At 42.2% G+C, this 21,246-nt stretch overlaps 1 protein-coding gene across 1 annotated transcript in view; it reads right to left on the bottom strand.

Moving 5' to 3' along the window:
- Positions 1 to 739: 739 nt before the first annotated feature.
- LOC117659349 (vomeronasal type-2 receptor 26-like) overlaps positions 740 to 21,246 on the bottom strand; it is a 74,524-nt gene continuing 54,017 nt past the window's right edge. Inside the window, exons 5-8 of the mRNA XM_087892303.1 lie at positions 11,084 to 11,923; positions 8,829 to 9,047; positions 4,395 to 4,524; positions 740 to 1,644 (exon numbers count right to left, since the gene is read on the bottom strand). Of these exons, the coding sequence (XP_087748429.1) occupies positions 740 to 1,644; positions 4,395 to 4,524; positions 8,829 to 9,047; positions 11,084 to 11,923 (2,094 nt within the window). The remainder of the gene's footprint in view (positions 1,645 to 4,394; positions 4,525 to 8,828; positions 9,048 to 11,083; positions 11,924 to 21,246) is intronic.

The following is a 21,246-nucleotide window of genomic DNA, read 5'->3' as shown; positions in this document are numbered from 1 at the left end:
CTTGTTAGAGAACCTGTTCATTAAAAAATTCTAACTAGCAAGAGCTAACAAAAAAGTCTTCCTTTTATTTTCTCCACACTATGGAATATTTGGCCTTCAGTAAGAGCATTAAGAGCTGATATAGGAGTACAAGACTGAGACATAAGGTTGCAGGTGTTTGCTGGATTAAGAGAGCACAGTCAACCTTTTCAAATTTCTCTACTTTTGGGGAGGATTTTATGGTTTTATGTTTTTGTTTTTACTTGTAAAACATTCAGTCATTTATATCAGAGTTTCTTGCAAAAATCAAATCCAGCAGCACACACAGATAATTGATTCAGCTGGATTCATTAACTTCTTTATATACATAATAACAGATGAAATAAATTTTACAATGCCAATAGTTGATCCTTCAGTGTGGTAGAAGTTACAGGCAAAACACAAGGCAGGAGAGAACAGTTAATTTCATTTCAGCAGAGCAAACAAGCATACACTCTGGTTTCAGTTTCGATTCTCTGCACAGACTCCGAAGCTGCAGACTAAGACACGCCCTGTCTCCAGTCTGTCTCAGCTCCCAATTGGCTGACTTAGTTGCTATGCCTATTCATTGGCTGACCTTGTTACCATGTCTCTGCCAGTTCATGAATAATCTGACAATTTAGACAATGAGATGAGGATATATAAATATGATAAATAAAAGATTTACCTCACTGCCAAAATTCTCCAAAGTCAAAGTAAAAATTCCCAATCCACACATAAATCAAAGATTCTTGTGTTTCATTATATTTTCTCTACAATTCAGATGTGGTCTAAATAGAATAATATAGCATTTGGGGAAAAAGATGCAAACCAAGAGACCAGCCCCAGAGGCCAAGATGGAGAAGATCTCCATGGCCACCATGGACTTCCCTTTGGTGCTCAGATAGGTGGGGAGGAAGGAGATCCAAACACTGCAAAAGACCAGCATGCTAAAAGTAATAAACTTGGCTTCATTAAAGCTGTCAGGCAATTTCCTAGCCAAAAAGGCCACCGTGAAACTGATGAGGGCCAGAACACCCAGGTATGAGAGGACAGTGTAAAACATGAAACCTGAGCCTTCATTACATTCCAAAATGGCCTCTCCTACTAAAGAGTGGAACTCAAAGTTGGGAAATGGAGGAGAGGTTGCCAGCCAGGTGGCACAAAGAAGTGCTTGGACCAGGGGACAGGCTAAGACAATGGAGTTGGTCAGTGGTTTCCCTAAGAATTTCTTTGTCTTGTTCCCTGGCTTGGTGGCCATGAAGGCCAGAACCACCATGACAGTTTTTGCCAACACAGAGGAAACCGCAAGAGAAAATAGAATGGCAAAGGAAATTTGTCGTAAGAGACAGGTAAGTTTCTCGGGTCGGCCAATAAAAAGGAAGGAGCAGAGGAAGCAGAATAGGAGGGAGACTAGGAGGATGTAGGTAAGATCTCGGTTGTTGGCCTTAACAATTGGTATGTTGTGATGTTTATGGAAAATCACCAGAACTGAAGATGTGATCAGAGAAAAGAAAAGAGCTAAAGATGCTAAAGCATATCCCAGGGTGTCTTGATAGCTGAGGAAGTGGATCTTCTTAGCAATGCAGTGGTTCTTGTCCTTGTTGGGGAATTGATCTTCTGGGCAAGGGTCACAGTGAGTTGCATCTGAAATTAAGAAAATTTTCTAAATATTTCAGGGGCATCCACAATGAACATTATCCGTCCTGCCTAGGATGTCATTTGTGACACCTTGCTGATTGGTCAAACTCCAAGTAAGTAAGTAATAAATAAGTGATGGAACGACCACCTGGGTATTTTATGGTGTTCTGAAAAAGGCAAATCATTCTTGGATCAAAATGATGTTGGAAATCTGTTGCTCAAAGTTTGGGTTCACACTTTATCTGGTCACTGGTCACCTGCATAATTATTTTGGCTTTCTTTGTGACAGAAAGTTTGGCACCTGAATTTTTTTCCTCTTTGTAATTGAAGCTCAAGAATATCTGTCCATCAAGAAGCCCGATATTTATTATTTAATTTACATTATAATTGGTTATTGTCACACATATGATGAGGGAACTTCACAAATTTACATTGAAATACATTTTTGGAGGGAGCGATCTTGTCCTATTCCTTTCTCTTTCTGTCCCTTCCCTATTTGTTCTATCTGTATGACTTAAGTCAGGAAGCTCAAACTGCCCAAGGAGCTGCTGATCCAGTTCTACAGAGGAATTATGGAGTCTGTCATCTGCACCTCTATAACTGTCTGGTTTGGCTCTGCAACCCAACAAGACAGACACAGACTTCAGAGGATAATTAGAACTGCATGAAAGCACTTGTAACAACCTGCCTTCCACTGAGGACCTGTATACTGCACGAGTCAAAAAGAGGGCTGTGAAAATATCTACAGACCCCTCACATCCTGGACATAAATTGTTTCAACTTCTACCCTCAAAATGATGCTATAGAACACTGCATACTGGAACAACTAGACACAAGGACAATTTTCCCCCAAACACCATCACTCTGCTAAACAAATAATTCTCTCAACACTGTCAAATTATTCACTCTGCATTACTATTACTAATAATCTCCTCATTGTTCCTATCACCCATCTCCTCCCACTTATGACTGCATGACTGTAACTTGTTGCTTGTATCCTTATATAGATTGTTTCCTAGTATGATTTGATTGCTTATTTGTACCCTATGACTATCATTAGTGTAATTATTGTATCAATTACTGTAAGTTCGAATCTCACCAGGCTCAAGGTTGACTCAGCCTTCCATCCTTTCTAAGGTAGGTTAAATGAGGACCCAGTTTGTAGGGGCAATAAGCTGACTTTGTATAAATATACAAAAGTATGAAGGCTATTGCTTAACACATTGTAAGCCGCCCTGAGTCTCCGGAGAAGGGCGGCATATAAATCAAATTTTAAAAAAATTAAGTGTTGTACTTTATGATTCTTAACAAATGTATCTTTTCTTTTTATATACACTGAAAGCATATGCACCAAAGACAAATTCCTTGTGTATCCAATCACAGTTGGCCAATAAAGAATTCTACTCTAATCTAATCTAATATATAAACACAGATGCACAGGCCCAGATATGGAATGGGATGAGGGAGAGATAATTTCTCTATTTGAAATCATTTTTCTGCCTGGAGGGGCTGTTAAATATAGCTAGTTTTAATCTATTTCTCTGTCAGACCTATAGATTTCCAGGGAGATTGATAGTCCTGACAGAAGTAGCATGCTAAAAGTAATACAGATTTTGAATATTCAGACACACTGAGGAAAATGATCAGTAGTTGGTTTTCCAATTGAGGACTTGAGGAGTGGAAAGAACAGTAAGAAAATACTGCCTTGAAGCCACCCTGCATGAAATTGGGTGAGAAGAGCAGTCCTGCCAAATCCTCATTCCTCAGGGGCGGGAAGTTAAACTGCATGGGCAGAACAATTTGCATCCACATCTGGAAGCATGTCAAACTTGCCACAAATCAACAACAGTTTTTTAATGTGTGTTTTCTGCTTTGTATGAGGAGAGCACATCTCCCTTCCCCTGTCCTTACCACTTTCTATAGAGGTAATTGAGAGTATCCTGTTATATTGTATTGCACTTTGGTTTGGAAGTATTACTGCTGCTGACTGTGTAGAAAGTGGTGAGGACAGTGGAAAAGATTATTTGAAGTTCACTTCCTTCTATCCAGGACATGGCATATAAAAACCCCTTGACCAATATTGTCAGGGACTTCACACATCCTCCCCATGACCAGTTTTCATTGTTGCCTTCTGGGAGGAAGCTTTGTGGTATCCGAAGCAGAAGAACAATTACATTCTATAATATCTTACCTTGTTAATCCTCCAGACTCTTTTTTCTGTTATGTATTCAAAATGGTTTGTGTGTGTGTGTAGAAATAGACATTCAGTAGATATACATCAGAGCTGTCAAACTCCCGGCCCAGGGGCCAGATGCATCATGTGCTGACCCTGCCACACCCAGTTTAGCGAAGGACAGAAAAGTCCCAATACACCATGTGACGCAGCTGTGATGATGTGAGTTTGACCCCCTGATATAGATGTATAGAGATAGAGATGATAGAGATAGAGAGAGAGAGAGAGAGAGAGAGAGAGAGAGAGAGAGAGAGAGAGAGAGAGAGAGAGAGAGAGAGAGAGAGAGAGAGAGAGAGAGAGAGAGAGAGAATGTTTTGTTATTATTTTGTATAACATGGCACTTATTATTATCTTTGGGACAGTGATATTGTTTGGTGAGTGGCTTTTTTTTCTTTCAAGAGTGGACATCAGAATTTCATTTTAATGTGTGCCATTGTGTACACAGAAAAATGACAGTAAAATTTATCTTTATTTTGATCTACTGAATGGCTTCTGGAAGATCTACATTTGAAGTCTGCTCTACCTGTCTGATTAGAAATGGTCCCTTCTGGACAAGGGTCACATTGGTAGCAGCAAACTTGCTCGTCCTCTGGAACTCTTTTCCTCTCTCCCGCATGGCACCTTTTCTTGCCACACCTGGCAAAGGGCATCTTCTAAAAGAGAAGAGCAAAAAGTTTGAGGTGGATTAAGCAATGAACATGCTTTTATTCATTTCCACATTTACATTTACATTTTCAGAAGGTCTTTAGAAGAACTGGTTCACCATCCTGTAACAACCAGGAGGATGACAATTCCAGCAGTGCCTGTTACTATTGTTAAATGGATTCTTTGGGTCATTAACCAAATATCTACCTCAATTCAAGTCATTCCCAGGGTTGGTCCCTCCAACCCTGAGTCTCAGTTCTTTCAAGGTAAGGGAATGTCTATCCTTCAACTCTCCCCACCCTATTTTCCCCATCTCTGTCCTTTTGGCCACTGCATGAGAAAGCCACTGTATTCCCCTCCTGCCAACTCTAGAAGACCTTCCACATTTTCCTTCTCAGCAAATCATCACTGAGTTCTTCGTCTCTTAGGCTGTCCTCACCACCACCACCACCACCACAGAGCCTCAAGCTCTACAATGCAAGCAGACTCATGGCTGCAGCATGCCAAGAAGCTGCTGAGTCAAAACATGCAGCCCTAGAACTATGGTCCAGCAAGAAATCTCTGATCTATACTACAGTACAAAGCTTCAGCCATCCCAATCCAGAAGCCTGGTGCAAAGACCCTAGATCAGTGGTGAAATGCTACCAGCTCACACTGGTTTGGGCAAACTGGTAGTGATAAAAACTACTGGTTCGGGTGAACCAGTAGTAAAAAAAAGCTACCGGTTCCTCCAAACTGGTATTTCTGACGATCAGATGTGCCGTGTGGTTTAAAATCGCTAGAAAGCAGGAAATCCTGCTTTCTAGTGAATCTAAATCATGTGGCACAGCTGATCACCCTCTCGCTGCCCCCAGAAATGCGTAAGATCTCCGATCTCCATGTATTTCGCTGTGCCCTCAAAACCTTGTTGTTCCGCCAGGCCGGGCTATCAATGTAAAGATTTTAATTGGTTTTAAATATGGGATTTTAAATTTGGGGGTTTTATAATTGAGCCAATTATTTAATCATTTTAATTATTTTTAAATTTTGTCTGTCTTTGTGCTTTTAATTAGGCTGTACACCGCCCTGAGTCCTTCGGGAGAAGGGTGGTATAGAAATAAAATTAATAAATTAATAAATTAATAAAAATAAATAATAATAAATAATACTTACCTTCCCAAAACCTCCTTTTTCCGCACAAAGTGCATGTTTGGTGCGCACTGCACATGCACAACCAGCGAACTGGTGGCAAACCAGTTCAGATTTCACCACTGCCCTGGATGACTGAGAATCTTTACAGACATCCAGGTCATGGTTATCCCAAAGGTTCTTTTTCAAGAGGCAACTGGACTTTCTGTTTTTTCTCTGAAGACTTTTCACTTCTCATTCAAGAAGCTTCTTCAACTCTGACTGGATGGTGGGAACCCATAAATGCAGCCCACCTGCATTTAAAAGACACAGGACACTGTTTTGAAGACGGCAAAGTCCACATTGTGACAGAGAGAACCGCTTGTTTGGAAAGAGGGGTCAAAGAGGCCATCTATGTCAAAATTGAACAGCCTTCTCTTAACACAGGGGGGTGGGGATGCGACATCATCTATCTCCAATCTACAACACAGTCCTTTCAACAGTTCCAAGAAGACTCCACACCCATTTGCATTACTCAGATGACCCTAAGGACACAGACAATCCTCCAGGTGGCTTTAGTGACTCACTAAAAGAATGCAAATGACCAGCTGTCCGCAAGGAGCATAAATCCTTCCATTCTCCTACATCCAGTCAGAGCTGAAGAAGCTTCTTGGATGAGAAGTGAAACATCTTCAAAAGAAAAAAAGAAGAAAGTCCAGTTGCCTCTTGAAAAAGTACCTTTGTGACGACCATGGAATATGTCTTCAGAGAACCCCGGCTCCCTCAGCCAAGAAATGGAGATGAGCACTACATTCTAGAGTTAGACATGACTGGACTTTATCTGTGCCTTTGAGGCACATCTTTTTCTAAAAGAAAAAAATCACAATCATCCAACCAACCAACCAAACAGGAATCCTCCATAGAGTGTGTTGTGGTCCGCCAGCAGCCTGCAAAACTGGCAGCAGAGTCGGACAGTGAGGAGGCTGGGGAGAAACATGGGCCAGTCCTGGAGTCTGGGGAAGGTTTGGACAAGGGCTCTGCATCAGAGGCAGTGATGGGGCCAGGGCCCTCTGGGAGTTATGTGTGGACTCCGGAGCCTCCAGAGTTGGACATTAGTGAGGCAGAGGAACAAGGGGAGTCTGTTCCCAGTGCATGCATGTGCAGAGCTGCCAGAAGGCAAGAACAGTTAAAACAAAAGGGATGACTCAGGAGTAGGGATTGGAGATGATTGGCCCCTCCCATAAGATATAAAGGAGGAGCAAAGGCACGTGAGCCTTTGCAGGAAGCAACTTTGTTCATTCTGGTCCGTTTAAATTCTGCAGCTCTGTTTTGACTCTGTGCTCCGTGTAGCCTTGGAAAGCTAATTGCCAATTAGGTCTTGGCAGCGTGTCAAGGGAGATAAAGATGGGTGCTTATCTGTCTTATTCTGAAGGACTGTGGCAGACTTCTGTCAGACTCTTTACAAACTATTTGTGACTCATTACAGCCTGGGAATGAACTTAATTCACAGCCGTTGAAATAAAAAGAGGGTTTTTGGAATTAATCATGTGCTTTTTACTGTCTCAGGAAGCCTAGGTCCGAACAGAGCAGTGGTGGGTTTCAAAAATTTTTACTACACTCTGTGGGTGTGGCTTGGTGGGCGTGGCTTGGTGGGCGTGACAGGGGAAGGTTACTTCAAAATCATCATTCCCTCCCCACCCCACTAACCTGCTCTGGGAAGGAATCAAATTCCCCCCTCTTCATTTTCCCAAATAAAATATTACTCATAAGAAAAGGCTCCCAGAAGAGCAAGGAAAAATCAAGCTGCTAACAAAGGAACCTGCCTGAGGCTCATTCCACATTCCTGCCAGCTGCATAAAGGAAACTTTGTAAGAAGAAAACAGCTACCAGTGCTTAGAAATAATAGAAAGTGGAAGTTCAGCTCCATTTACAAGTAGGCAGAAAACTCATTCAAGACAGGATAGTTCACAATGGAAATCACCCAAACCTTTTTAGAAACACAAAGCCCATGTTGCACAAACCCCAAAACTTCAAAAACATAGAACCATATAAGAATCCCTCCTCTTATCTCGTTTGTTGTTCAGCTGACTCAGAAACAAACTGCTGAATGTCACTTCACTTCTGCAAGTAAAAACCTCCTTCCAGCAGCTGCTTCTTGGCTTGTCAATTTAAAGCGACGGTGTATTGTTTTTTTTCCCCCCTTTTTTTTCTTCTTCTTTGCCAAGCGATCTCCTGGCTGAAAAGTGAGCTCTGATTTTTTCCTTCTAGCTGATCAGCTGGGAGACTGGGAGGCAGCGAATAGTTTGGCGGTGGGGCCAGGCAGAGGTGGTATTTACCAGTTCTTCGAACTACTCAAAATTTCCACTACTGGTTTGCAAGAACTTGATCTGTCCCCGTCCACACACACACACAAACACAGCCAGCCGAGGATTAAGGAAGCACTTGGAACACACCCAGGTCTTTATCTCCAACTTGGCAGCGATATACACACCGTCTGCCAAGTGCTTTTATTTCCACAGAAACAGAAAGATAATATACTCAGCATGCAAGAGTCCAACAGAAATAATTTTCCTCTCAGCAGTTTCGGACGAGGCTTTAGTGACTATCCAAGGTTTATTTTTGTTCGTCACAGGGATCACTGGCCACCACCCTCTATTATATAGTCTCTGGGGTGTGGTCCAGTGACTCAGTTCTAATCCCTAGCACGCCTCCTGAGCTGCTGCAATCGTTTATCATGCCTTCGGAGGCGTGCGTCCAGGAATGACGTCTCTCCTTCACTCTCGTCCGAGACACCTGTCTCCCGGCTAATCTCCTCTCCCTCGGCTGGCTCCTGAGACAGTGCCAGAGGGGAGGGGCCTGGAGAGGGAGGCCTGACTCCTCTTCCTCATGCTTGGAGCTTTCTTCCTCCGATGGGATAGGCTCAGAGGGCGGGGCCACAACGGAACCGGTCAGAACCGGCTGAAACCCACCTCTGGAACAGAGTTCACTATTCCCTTCTCTAGCTGCATCCTGGGTTTTTCTCCCCATCCCAACCTTTATTGGCACAAATCCAACTTGAATCTGTTATATGAAAAGCACATCTTTAACCACAGGGATGCCATATTTTATGATTCAATCCACCCTTTTTCCCAGTGAGAAGGACATTCTGTATCCCCAGGAGAGAATGAGTCTTTCCTTGAACTTACAACATTTCCCCCCAGCCCACCTTTGTGGTCCAGATGATTGCATCAGAGTTGATAGTGAAATCCTGGCCAGGAAGAGCTCCAGAATCTACTTGCCCAACATTGATAGGGACAAAAGAGCGATTGGGGAGGAAAACCCAGTTGAGAAGATCATAACGAGCAGATCCCAGTCCATCTTCTGAGAAGGAGACTTCCTCTCCAACGCTGTTGTTGAACTGGACATTCTTCAAATAGGCAAGAATCTGAAAGAAAGGAGACCTTCAGAAATTGGGGTAATTAGACTTTGGGGGTCTTTGGTACTCTCTGAGCTTGCTTGTTTTCTTGTAGACGTTTCATTACCCTAAGTAGGTAACATCATCAGTGCTAGTAAGGAGTGTGGCTTGCTGTCAATTTATATTCTTACCAAGGGACCCAGCAAGCCCAGAAGAACAAACAGGAGACATCTACAACATACAATGTAATAATACAATGTAATAATCCACTCCTCTGCTCGTAACAAAATACCCTATGCCACCAGACTTGAAATTCTGGGGTTTAGAAAATTTAGAACTATGCCGCCTTCGGTATGACCTAAGCATAGCTCATAAATAGATAAGGAGAATCCATGACCTCAGTGCCTTCCGCCGTGCCCTTAAAACTTTCTTTTTTCAACAAGCCGGGCTGGCCTAATTTCTTTTTAAGGGTTTTATTAATTGTTCTGTTTTGCTGATCGTTTTTAATTAACGGGGCCAAATCTATATATATTTTTAAATGTGTTTTAATATTTGTATCTGGTGTTTTTATCTGGCTGTTCACCGCCCTGAGTCCTCAGGGAGAAGGGCGGTATACAAATTCAAAAATAAATAAATAAATAAATAAATAAATAAAATCATCTGCTACAATGTCCTACCTGTCAATGACTACTTCAGCTTCAACCACAACAATACATGAGCACACAATAGTTACAAATTTAAAGTGAACCGCTCCAAACTCGATTGCAGAAAATATGACTTCGGTAACAGAGTGCTCAATGCCTGGAATGTACTACCAGACTCTGTGGTCTCATCCCAAAACCCCCAAAACTTTAACCTAAAACTCTCTACTGTTGACCTCACCCCATTCCTAAGAGGTCTGTAAGGGGCGTGCATAAGAGTACCAGCGTGCCTACCATCTCTATCCTAATGTTCCCTTTAATTGTATTCATTTTATGTATTCAATTCATGCTTATACTTATATATATTATCTAATATGTACTGAACAAAATAAATAAAATAAAATAAAATAAACTGCAACAACCATTATGTAAGACAAACAGACAGAAAACTAACTAGCATCCATGAACACTAACTGGAAGTCAGAAGACATTCCCAAAATTCTTTAACTTCACAACATACAGACAGATTTCACCATAGTTGGGAAAATGTGACCATCCCAGAACAGGCCAAGTCCAAAAATGCTAGGGAATTTCTAGAAGCCTGGCACTCTGACAAATCATCCATCAATAGACACATAGACGAAAACAACATCTATAGACTATGCAAAAGAGAGAATCAACCAGCCCAAAAGAGAACAAAAAGACTCCAGCACCTCACCACCAGTAATCAGCATCCAGATCAGCATAGATTAACTCCAGACCAACAATCAAGTAAACAATAGCCACATCAAAAAAACTTCCTTTATTGGTAATTGGACCTTAGACACTACGTTCTCTGTTGGCTTCCCATAAGCAAAGTCAAAGGGGAGGCCAGCAGGGAATTCTGTATTCCAAATTTTGTTGTATGGTTTTGCTCTTGTGATACTTGGGGATAGATAGATAGATAGATAGATAGATAGATAGATAGATAGATAGATAGATAGATAGATAGATAGATGTAGATGTAGATGTAGATGTAGATGTAGATAAGAATATATATTGTAAGAAATATTACTATTGGACTGTACGTGACTATAGATTAAAATGTATATAGAGATAAGTATATAGAAGGTTATGGTATAATTATGGAAATAATGGTTATAACTATAACGTACAACATTATGCATTTAAAAGAGACTATAACGTATGATTAAGAGAATACTGGTTATAACCAGGGTGTATAATACTATGTATACTTAAAAAGGACTGGATACAGCCAGTACATTGTTGTTGCAAAACTGGAAATGTGATGTATTATAAAGAAAAATGTATAATAAAAATATTAACAAAAAAAAGAAAAAAGAAAAAAAAAGAAAAGAAAGAAACATCCATGGGAAGCTTGTTCTGTAAAGTTCTTTAAAATAGAGGAAAAGTCACTGAGATTACCTGCCACAATTGGATATCTGAGATCCTTTTTCCAAGCCTCACACTAGCTGGTCGTGTTCCCAATCCATTCATGGCATGTAACGCATGTGCCACAGCATAAACGGTATTGTAGATATTGTAACTTTCACCTGTCATGCTCATTTCAAAAATGTACGATGGCAAATTCTGCAAATTCTCCTTTCCTGTACATTGTTTTTCCCCCTTTGGAGGGATCGTTCCTGATTTATGGATCTTGCAGTGAAAGACCAATTCCCACCATGGAGGGAGAAAGACATCTCCTTGGGGGTTCAAGGGGTCTAAAGACTGAAGAAAATGTCTGAATTCTGGGTCATCATGGGTACGGTCCCTGAAATGCAAAGCACCATGAAAAGGCTTTAGGAATTGTGAGAATATGTGAGGTTTTATTGTGCTAATTTCCCAATGGGAAGTCAGGACCCAAACTTTTCCAAATGCCACCTTAGTCTTTTTTTCATAGAAAGCCAGAGCCATGTATACAATTGTTATTCTGCTGGAGTCTCCGAACAAAATAATCACTTCGACCTTAAACCACGTCTTAAATAATGACGTCAATTTAAGCAATGGAACACCAATGCCATCAGCATTGAACATTTCAGTGAAGGCCAGGCAGATCTCCTTCTCCTTCAGCATCGGCATCAGAGTTGAGATGAAATGTTCTCCAGTGCCACTTTCATGGGCCAGGAGACCAACCCAGTTCCACTGGAAATACAGGAGCAGCTGGACCAAACCCAAATACTGAGGAAATTCCTTGGGATTAACCCGGAAGAAGAAAGGATAAATTGTTCTGTCTACCCAAGTGAATTTGAGGAAGTCAAAACCAAGCTGCAGATAAAAGAGAGAGCTTGTTTTACAAATAAATTTTCCAAGACAAGGTCAAATTTGGATGTGGTTTCCACCTGCCTTGACAATTTTCATCCGGTTTCCTATCTTCCCTTTTTAGGAAAGGTGGTGGAAAAGGAAGCTGCTTGGCAGCTGCAGAGGGTCCTGGATAAAATGAATTATCTGGACCCTTTCAGGCAGGATTCAGCTTGGTTATTGGACAGAAGCAGCATTGGTTGCACTTGTGGACAATCTCTGGTGATAAAAGGGTGAGGGTACTGGAGTGATGGCGAACCTTTTAGACACCGAGTGGCAAAACTGCGCGCACACGTATGCCCAAACTGAAAGGTGCACATGTGCAAATGTGCACATGCATGGACATGCACGCACACATGCGCAGCAGAGACCCAATGACCAGCTGGCCTGTGGGAGGCGGGGCATCCCAACACTGGCAGCATGGCAAGAGGTAAGATCTTTTTCTTTAATGAGCTTCTGTTTCGTGGTTTGCAGCGAAACAGAAGCTCATGAAAGAAATGGCACACAGATCTGACCTGGGGTGACGGCACATGTGCCAGCAGAGAGGGCTCTATGTGCCACCTCTGGCACGCATGCCATAGGTTCACCATCACGGGGGTAGTGCAACCGCTCTACATGGGGCTACCCTTGAAAAGTGTTTGGAGACTACAGTTGGTCCAGAATGCAGCCACGCGAGTTATAGTGGGTGCGCCTAGATACACCCACATTACACCAATTCTCCGCGAGCTGCACTGGCTCCCTATCGGTCTCCGGATGCAATTCAAGGTGTTGGTCATTACCTTTAAAGCCCTATATGGCTCAGGGCCCGGCTATCTTCAAGACCGCCTTCTACCACATAGCTCCCAGCGACCGGTAAAATCTCACAGAGTCAGTCTCCTCCGGGTCTCGTCAGCTAAACAATGCCGGCTGGTGGGCCCGCGGGGGAGGGCCTTCTCTGTGGCTGCCCCAGGTCTCTGGAACCAGTTACCTCCTGAGGTCTGGACCATCTCCACCCTATTGGCCTCCCAAAAATCGGTGAAGACCTGGCTTTTCCGGCAGGCCTGGGGCCGTTGATCTCGCTGTTGCGATCTTGTGAGATCCGGTCATGAATGGTGTGCATGGGCTTTTAACGTTTTTAAAGTTTTTAATGTTTAAATGTTTTTCTTTTTAACATTTTTTTTATGGGATTGTTCGCATTGTTTTATTCTTTGTTGTAAGCCGCCCAGAGTCCCTTGGGAGTTGGGCGGCATAGAAATGCGACAAAATAAATAAATAAATCAATCAATCAATCAATCAATAAATAAATAAATAAATAAATAAATAAATAAATAAATAAATCCTTGCTCTCCTTGATCTCTCAGCAGACTTTGATACCACCAATAACGGTATCCTTTTGGGCCAGCTGCAGAGTCAGGGGATGTGCAGTACAGTTTTACACTGGTTTGACTCCTTTTTCCAAGGCTGGTCTCCATCCGTGTTAATAGAGAGTGAGAGATTCAGCCCACAGCTGCTCTTTTGTGATGTGTGATAGGGCTCGGTACTCTCTCCACTCCTTTTTAACATCTACATCAGGGATGTCAAACTGGCAGTCCACAGGCCAGATGCGTCACATGGAGGCCACGCCCACCCCAGTACCACAAAGGGGGAAAAAAACATTGTGAAGCATCATGTGACGGCAATGTAGCACCACAAGTTTGACACCTGTGATCTACATGAAGCCTTTGGGTGAGATCATCCATCACCAATGGGTTGAGGTAACACCAGTACGCTGATGATACCTCAACTCCGTATCTCCATCCCTGATGAGCCAAATGATGCTGTCGCTTTCCTCTTGCCATGCCTAGAGACTATGGGAGCCTAGATGGGGGACAAAAGGCAAGACTGAATGGACCACCAAGATCTGGGACTTGACATAGTTCTGGTTGCACCATCAAAGCTGACATTTCACGGAGCGTAAGAACAACTCAGAGGAGCAGTGCAAGATCAGAAGATGTGGAGAAACCTGGCCCATAGAATCACCAAGAATTGGACATCACTGAATGGATAACATCACCACCACCACCACCATCATCAAGAGCTGTGGTGGCCCAGTGGTTAGAATGCAGTACTGCAGGCTACTTCTGCTGATTACTGGCTGCCTGCAATTTGCCAGGTCGAATCTCACCAGGCTCCAGGTTGACTCAGCCTTCCATCCTCCCGAGGTGGCTAAAATGAGGACCCAGATTGTTGGGGGCCAGACACTGACTTTGTAAACTGCTTAGAGAGGTCTGTAAAAGCACTGTGAAGTGGTATATAAATCTAAGTGCTATTGTTATTGCTACCATCAGTTCTGGATGGATTGCACTACCCCAGACAGACCTGGTACACAACCTGGGGGTTCTCCTGGACTCACAGCTCCTGCTCAAAAAAACAGGTGGCAGTCATGGCTAGGAGATCCCCTGGATTGGCTGGTGTTATAACATTGTTGTAAGAGCTACACTGGGGGCAATTCAAGATGTTGGTTATCATCTTTAAAGCCCTACATGACATGGATTCAGGTTATTTGAGGAATTGTCTCACACCAATGGGACTATGCCCACCCCACTTGTGCCAGGAGAGGGGACTTTCTGTGAAATGAATTTTCCAAGACAAGATCAAATGTATAGAATAGAATAGAATAACAGAGTTGGAAGGGACCTTGGAGGTCTTCTAGTCCAACCCCCTGCTTAGGCAGGAAACTCTACACTACTTCAGACAAATGGTTATCTAATCTCTTCTTTAAAACTTCCAGTGTTGGAGCATTTACGACTTCTGGAAGCAAGTTGTTCCACTGGTTAACTGTTTTCTCAGGAAATTTCTCCTTAGTTCTAAGTTGCTTCTCTCCTTGATTAGTTTCCACCCGTTGCTTCTTGTCCTACCCTCAGATGCTTTGGAGAATAGCTTGACTCCCTCTTCTTTGTGGCAGCCCCTGAGATATTGGAACACTGCTATCATGTCTCCACTAGTCCTTCTCTTCATTAAACTAGTCAATTTATATTCTTACCAAGGGACCCAGCAAGCCCAGAAGAACAAACAGGAGACATCTACAACATACAATGTAATAATACAATGTAATAATCCACTCCTCTGCTCCTAACAAAATACCCTATGCCACCAGACTTGAAATTCTGGGTTTAGAAAATTTAGAACTAGGCCACCTTTGGTATGACCTAAGCATAGCTCATAAAATCAGCTGCTACAATGTCCTACCTGTCAATGACTACTTCAGCTTCAATCGCAATAATACACCAGTACACAATAGATACAAACTTAAGGTAAACTGCTCCAAACTCGATTGCAGAAAATACGACTTCAGCAACAGAGTGCTCAATGCCTGGAATGCACTACTGGACTCTGTGGTTTCATCCCCCAAACCCCAAAACTTTAAACTTAGACTGTCTACTGTTGACCTCACCCCATTCCTAAGAGATCTGTAAGGGGCGTGCATAAGAGCACCAGTGTGCCTTCCGTCCCTGTCCTACTGTCCCCATTTATTCATATCCTTATCCTGTATTCATAATCATGTTTATACTTATATCTGTTATCTGACAAACAAACAAACAAACAAACAAACAAACAAACAAACAAACAGGACTGAAGAGTAGCTACTTTTACACAGCATCCATTAGGTAGGAATTCATCCAGGAAAGTATTTCAGAAATACTTTATTGTTTATCACTTGGTGATGGTGGTATAAAAAAACATATCCTGACAGACAAAATACAAAAATAAATTCAACCCTTGCATGAGTTTCCTAAATGATGGACTCCTCATTGTCCCCAAAATATTTTTATCTTCATCTTTGGATTCTCTGTGTTTCTGTTCTGTGCCTGCTGCATACTGGTTTCCTATGGCACTCCCTTACCTGTGGGACCTTGAAGACACTGAAGATGGAGGCCATCTGCCTTGAGGATTTGGTGTTGAGATCTCCGATGACAGATAGAAGCATTTCCTGCTTGTCACATTTGTAATCTGGAACCATTTGGCCTCTTGTAGACAGCAGAGAGAGGCTGTTCCAGGAAATCCACCTAAAAATCTGGCTATTGTCATAGATTCGGAAGCCAAGTGTGATGTTGGGCAGGAGAAGCAAATCTTTGTTGATCTTTGCTACTGCAAATACCAAGGCCAGAAAGAGCTGGTAGTTCTTGCATATGATACTACAATGAGAAAACATTTAGGAATATTACAGGGAAGCCTGCATGTCATGGTGTAATTTCCCTTTCCTTTGTGTTTCTGTGTGTATATGTTCTCATGGACTTTGTTGTAAGCCTCTCCCCCCCCCCAAAAAAAAATGTTATCAAGAGTATTATATACTCTTATATACTGTCTGGAATTCATGGTAAGTGCAGATAGAGACCTAGAAGTACCAGATTTCAACCCTAAATAGCCATGACTCATCTGCTTGAGTAATCTCCAAGTAGCTTTGGCCATTCAATGGGCCATGGTGGCACAGTGGTTATAGTGCACTATTGCAGGCTACTTCTGCTGACTGCTGGTTGCCTGCAATTTGGCAGTTCAAATCTCACCAGGCTCAAGGTTAACTCAGCCTTCCATCTTTCCGAGGTCGGTAAAATGAGGACCCAGATTGTTGGGGGTAATATGGTAACTCTGTAAACTGCTTAGAGAGGGCTGTAAAAACAGTGTGAAGTGATATATAAGTCTCAGTGCTATTGCTATTGTCAATTTCTAACGCTCAAAGCTTTAGCTCTGAGACATGTTGCTGTTAACAATACTCCACAATAAAATAAAATCCATTACAAAATAGCACTAATGATTCCAAAAGTAGGATTGCCTTTTTTAAAAAAAATACCTCCACTCTTTTAAAAAGTTGGCCTGTTCTCTGACAGTCCCACCATGACTTTTTGTCCAAATTATTATTATAAATCAACTTCTTCACTTGACCAGCACATTTTCTGATACGTAACCCCTTTCTCACTTATATGTTGTTTATTATCTTCCTGATGAAAAGTCTTAGGAAATTGGATGATTCTTTCCTATTTTATTAGCTTGGTTATTTCTGGAGAAAGGGGACATGGTGGCTCAGTGACTAAGATGCTGAGTTTATCGATCGAAAGGTTGGCAATTCAGCGGTTCAAATCCTTAGTGCCGTGTAACGGGGTGAGCTCCTGTTACTTGTCCCAGCTTCTGCCAACCTAGCAGTTTGAAAGCACGTAAAAACTGCAAGTAGAAAAATAGGGACCACCTTTGGTGGGAAGGTAACAGCGTTCTCGGAACCTTTGGCATTTAGTCATGCAAGCCACAGGACCACGGAGACGTCTTCGGACAGCGCTGGCTCTTCGGCTTTGAAACAGAGCTGAGCACTGCCCCTAGAATCAGGAACGACTAGCACATATGTGTGAGGGGAACCTTTACCTTTACCTTATTTCTGAAGAAAAGCATCAAGACTTCTGAATTGCACCAGGAGATTGCAAACTAGAAGTAGAAGTAGAATTTCTGAAAGGAGTCCTTGAATCCAAAACAATCTTCCATCACTTTCTTTCTTAAGTGAAATTAGCGGTTGATTTGTATTGAGTTGGTGCTGACATGAGGTGAGGTGGGATGGGTTATGAGTTTTTATGTTGTGGATTTTTAATGTTGTAAGATGCCCAGAGTCACCGGTGCATGAGTTGGGTAGTCATATACATTTGTTCAATAAATAAATTAATACCTTTCTGAAAATGGCATCAGGAACCGCTCACTGTGGAAGTGTATCTTTCTAAAGTCAGAAAATGTTCTCAGGGGCAAATTCCCCCCAATAATGAGATCACCAGGCCTGTAATAGTCCTCCTGGATCTGCACAGGCTCATTAAGTATGCACACACTTTGCATTATCTTATCAGTCGTTATTGAAGGCAGGAGCCAAAGGAGAAGCAGCAGGAGAAGCAGCCCATTCATGATTCTCACCTTCCTTCCTGGATCAAAAACCAATGTTCATTAAGAATCTGAACTGTATTTGGCCCCCCAGGAAATCTCACCAGGAGTTTAATACAGAAGAAGATGACTGTGCAACTTGGGCAACTTCAGGGCAAATTTATATCAATTGGGCTTCCTCTCACCTGAGTTTGAGTTGTCAACTGAGGCCAGGTAGGTTTCATTGATCACAAGAAATTTCTTCTTTGCAAGACAAGCTAAGGTAACTTGTCCAGTCCCATCCCCATTGGGAGAGCTTAGGGCCTATTTCATTTAAGCAGTTTTTCTCTTGGAAGAGTTTTGTGGATAGAAATCCATAGGGGATATAATATGAATTACTGTTCTTCTGATAATTGCAAGGCAGACTAACATCCTACCCACTTAACAATAGGTACTTCTCACATGTCAGAAGGGGGTAAAACATGTTTATGACTCTTGTTGTTGATCTAAGCAACAGATGGATTTAAGGGTCAGAGTGCAGGTGGTATTCGGCCTACCTGAAACTGAGCAATAGCACTTAGTGTCAACTCTGAAGCTGACCTGGCTGATGCCATTTTTCTCCTGCCTCATAGTTGCCATGAACTTTGAAAGGAGGAAAGGGAGGAGGAAAGCAGATAGACAGGCTACCAGTCAAAACAAAAAGTTTTCTCATGGGACCCAAGGTCATCCCGACAGAGGAGGGGCCAAGCAACCTCCCAGCTAACTTCATTGGACAATGTGATCGGTGACACCTGGGGAGGGAATATTTGCTCTTTTAATTAGGGGAAAAACCATAGCAACTTTTAGAGTTGGTATTCACTAACTGTGCCGATATGGTGTGTCCAATAAATATGTTATTTGAGGTATTTACCTGCCTCAGAGTTCTGCTTTTGGTGGATGCATTGCTTGGAATCTGACACTTAGACTTATAGTCTGCTCCATGCAGCACTTTACAATGTCAGCATATTGTCCCCAACAATCTGGGTCTTCATTTTACAGATCTTGGAAAGATTGAAGGCTGAGTCAACCATGAGCCCAAATTCCAGGCTGTGGGCAGAGTTTGCCTGCAATAGACTGCTGTTTTATAATATGGGAAGGATGTCCTGATTGCAGTAGAGGAAGATATAGTGAATTCAGCACAAATTCCAGTTTGCTGTCATTCAAGTTAAGGCCATATAATAACTCATGGATATAGAGCTATTGATCCCACACAGAGAACCGGTAGCAAAAATCCCTGGCTGTCCTCTCCCCAATTGCCCAGCTGAGCCGCACAATCATCAGAGGCTTTTTTTTTTAATTTTTAAAAGCATTTTTTCTACAACCTCTTTGACCGAAAAAAATGCTTTTAAAACTAAAAAAAAAAAGCCTCCGATGATCGTGCGGCTCAGCTGGGATCATCAGAGGCTTTTAAAACCATTTTTTCTACAACCTCTTTGGCCGAAGAGGTTATAGAAAAAATGCTTTTCAAAGGAAAAAAAGCCTCTGCCGATCAGGCAAGTCAGCTGGGATCGTCAGAGGCTTTAAAAGCATTTTTTTAACAACCTCTTCAGACGAAGAGGTTGTAGAAAAAATGGTTTTAAAAGTAAAAAAAAAAAAGTTGGCCACGCCCACTCAGTCATATTACCCCACCACCACCAAGCCATGCCCACAGAACCAGTAGTAACAAATTTTACATTTCACCACTGCAAGAATCCCTCAGAAGAAATGGAGTAGCCTTCATAATCAATAAAAGAGTAGGAAAAGCAATACTGGGATACAATCCCCAAAATGACAGAACGATCTCAATTCAAATCTAAAGCAAACCATTTAATATCACAGTAATCCAAGTCAATGTCCCAACCACTGGTGCTGAAGAGGATGAGGTTGACCGGTTCTATGAAGTCCTACAGCATCTTATAGAAATAGCACCAAGAAAACGATGTCCTTATCATCATGGGTGATTGGAATGCTAAAGTAGAAAGCCAAAAGATAACCGGAATAACAGGCAAGTTTGGCCTTGGAGTACAAAATGAAGCAGGGCACAGGCTGATAGAATTTTGTCAAGAGAATAGGATGGCCATAGCAAACACTCTTTTCCAACAACCCAAGAGACAACTCTACACATGGACCTCACCAGACAGTCAACACAGAAATCAGATTAACTATGTGCTCCGCAGCCAAAGATGGAGGAGCTCTATACAGTCAGTAAAAACAAGACCAAAATGGCTGTCTGAGGAAGCTTTACAAATAGCTGAGGAAAGAAGGGAAGTGAATGGCAAGGGAGAAAGAGATAGATACGCCCAGTTGAATGCAGAATTCCAGAGAATAGCTAGAAGAGATAAGAATGCCTTCTTAAACAAACGGTGCAAAGAAATAGAAGAAAATTGGAGATATGAAGGGAACGTTTCATGCAAAGATGGGCATGATAAAGGATCAAAAGGGTAAGGACCTAACAGAGGCAGAAGAGATTAAGAAGAGGTGGCAAAATTACACAGAAGAACTACACAAGAACAAGCTTAATGTCCCTGATAATCACGATGGGGTGGTCACTGACCTCAAGCCAGACATCCTGGAATGTGAAGTCAAATGGGCCTTAGGAAGTCTGAGCAACAACAAAGCTAGTGGAGGCTATTCAAAATCTTAAAAGATGATGCAGTAAAAGTGCTACACTCAATTTGCCAGCAAATTTGGAAATCTCAACTGTGGCCACAGGATTGGAAAAGGTCAGTTTAAATTCCAATTCCAAAGAAGGGCAATGCCAATGAATATTCAAACCAGAGATGAAATTCAAAATTTTTCCCTACCGGTTCTGTGGGCGTGGCTTAGTGGGCATGGCACGGGAAGGATACTGCAAAATTCCATTCCCACCCCACTCTGGGGCCAGCCAGAGATGCTTTTTGCCAGTTCTCCAAACTACTCAAAATTTCTGCTACCCCAGAACCTGTTAGAACCTGCTGGATTTCACCCCTGGTTCAAACTATCGCACCATTGCACTCATTTCACATGCTAGTAAAGTTAAGCTCAAAATCCTACAAGCTAGGCTCCAGCAGTATGTAGATCAAGAAATACCAGAAGTACAGGCAAGATTTTGAAGAGGCAGAGGAACTAGAGATCAAATTGCCAACATACGCTGGATCATGGAGAAAGCTAGGGAGTTCCAGAAAAACATCTACTTCTGCTTCATTGACTATGCTAAATCCTTTGATTGTGTGGATCACAACAATTTGTGGCAAGTTCTTAAAGAGATGGGAGTACCAGACCATCTTATTTGTCTCTTGAGAAACCTATATGCGGGTCAAGAAGCAACAGTGAGAACTGGACATAGAACCACCATTTTATTTTTTAAATTTGATTTATATGCCGCCCTTCTCCGGAGACTCAGGGCGGTTTACAATGCGTTAAGCAATAGCCTTCATACTTTTGTG

Source organism: Pantherophis guttatus, chromosome 1, assembly GCF_059756535.1.
Source record: "Pantherophis guttatus breed Tessera chromosome 1, ASM5975653v1, whole genome shotgun sequence".
Lineage (NCBI taxonomy): Eukaryota > Metazoa > Chordata > Lepidosauria > Squamata > Colubridae > Pantherophis > Pantherophis guttatus.
This window is presented reverse-complemented; position numbering and strand designations above follow the sequence as displayed.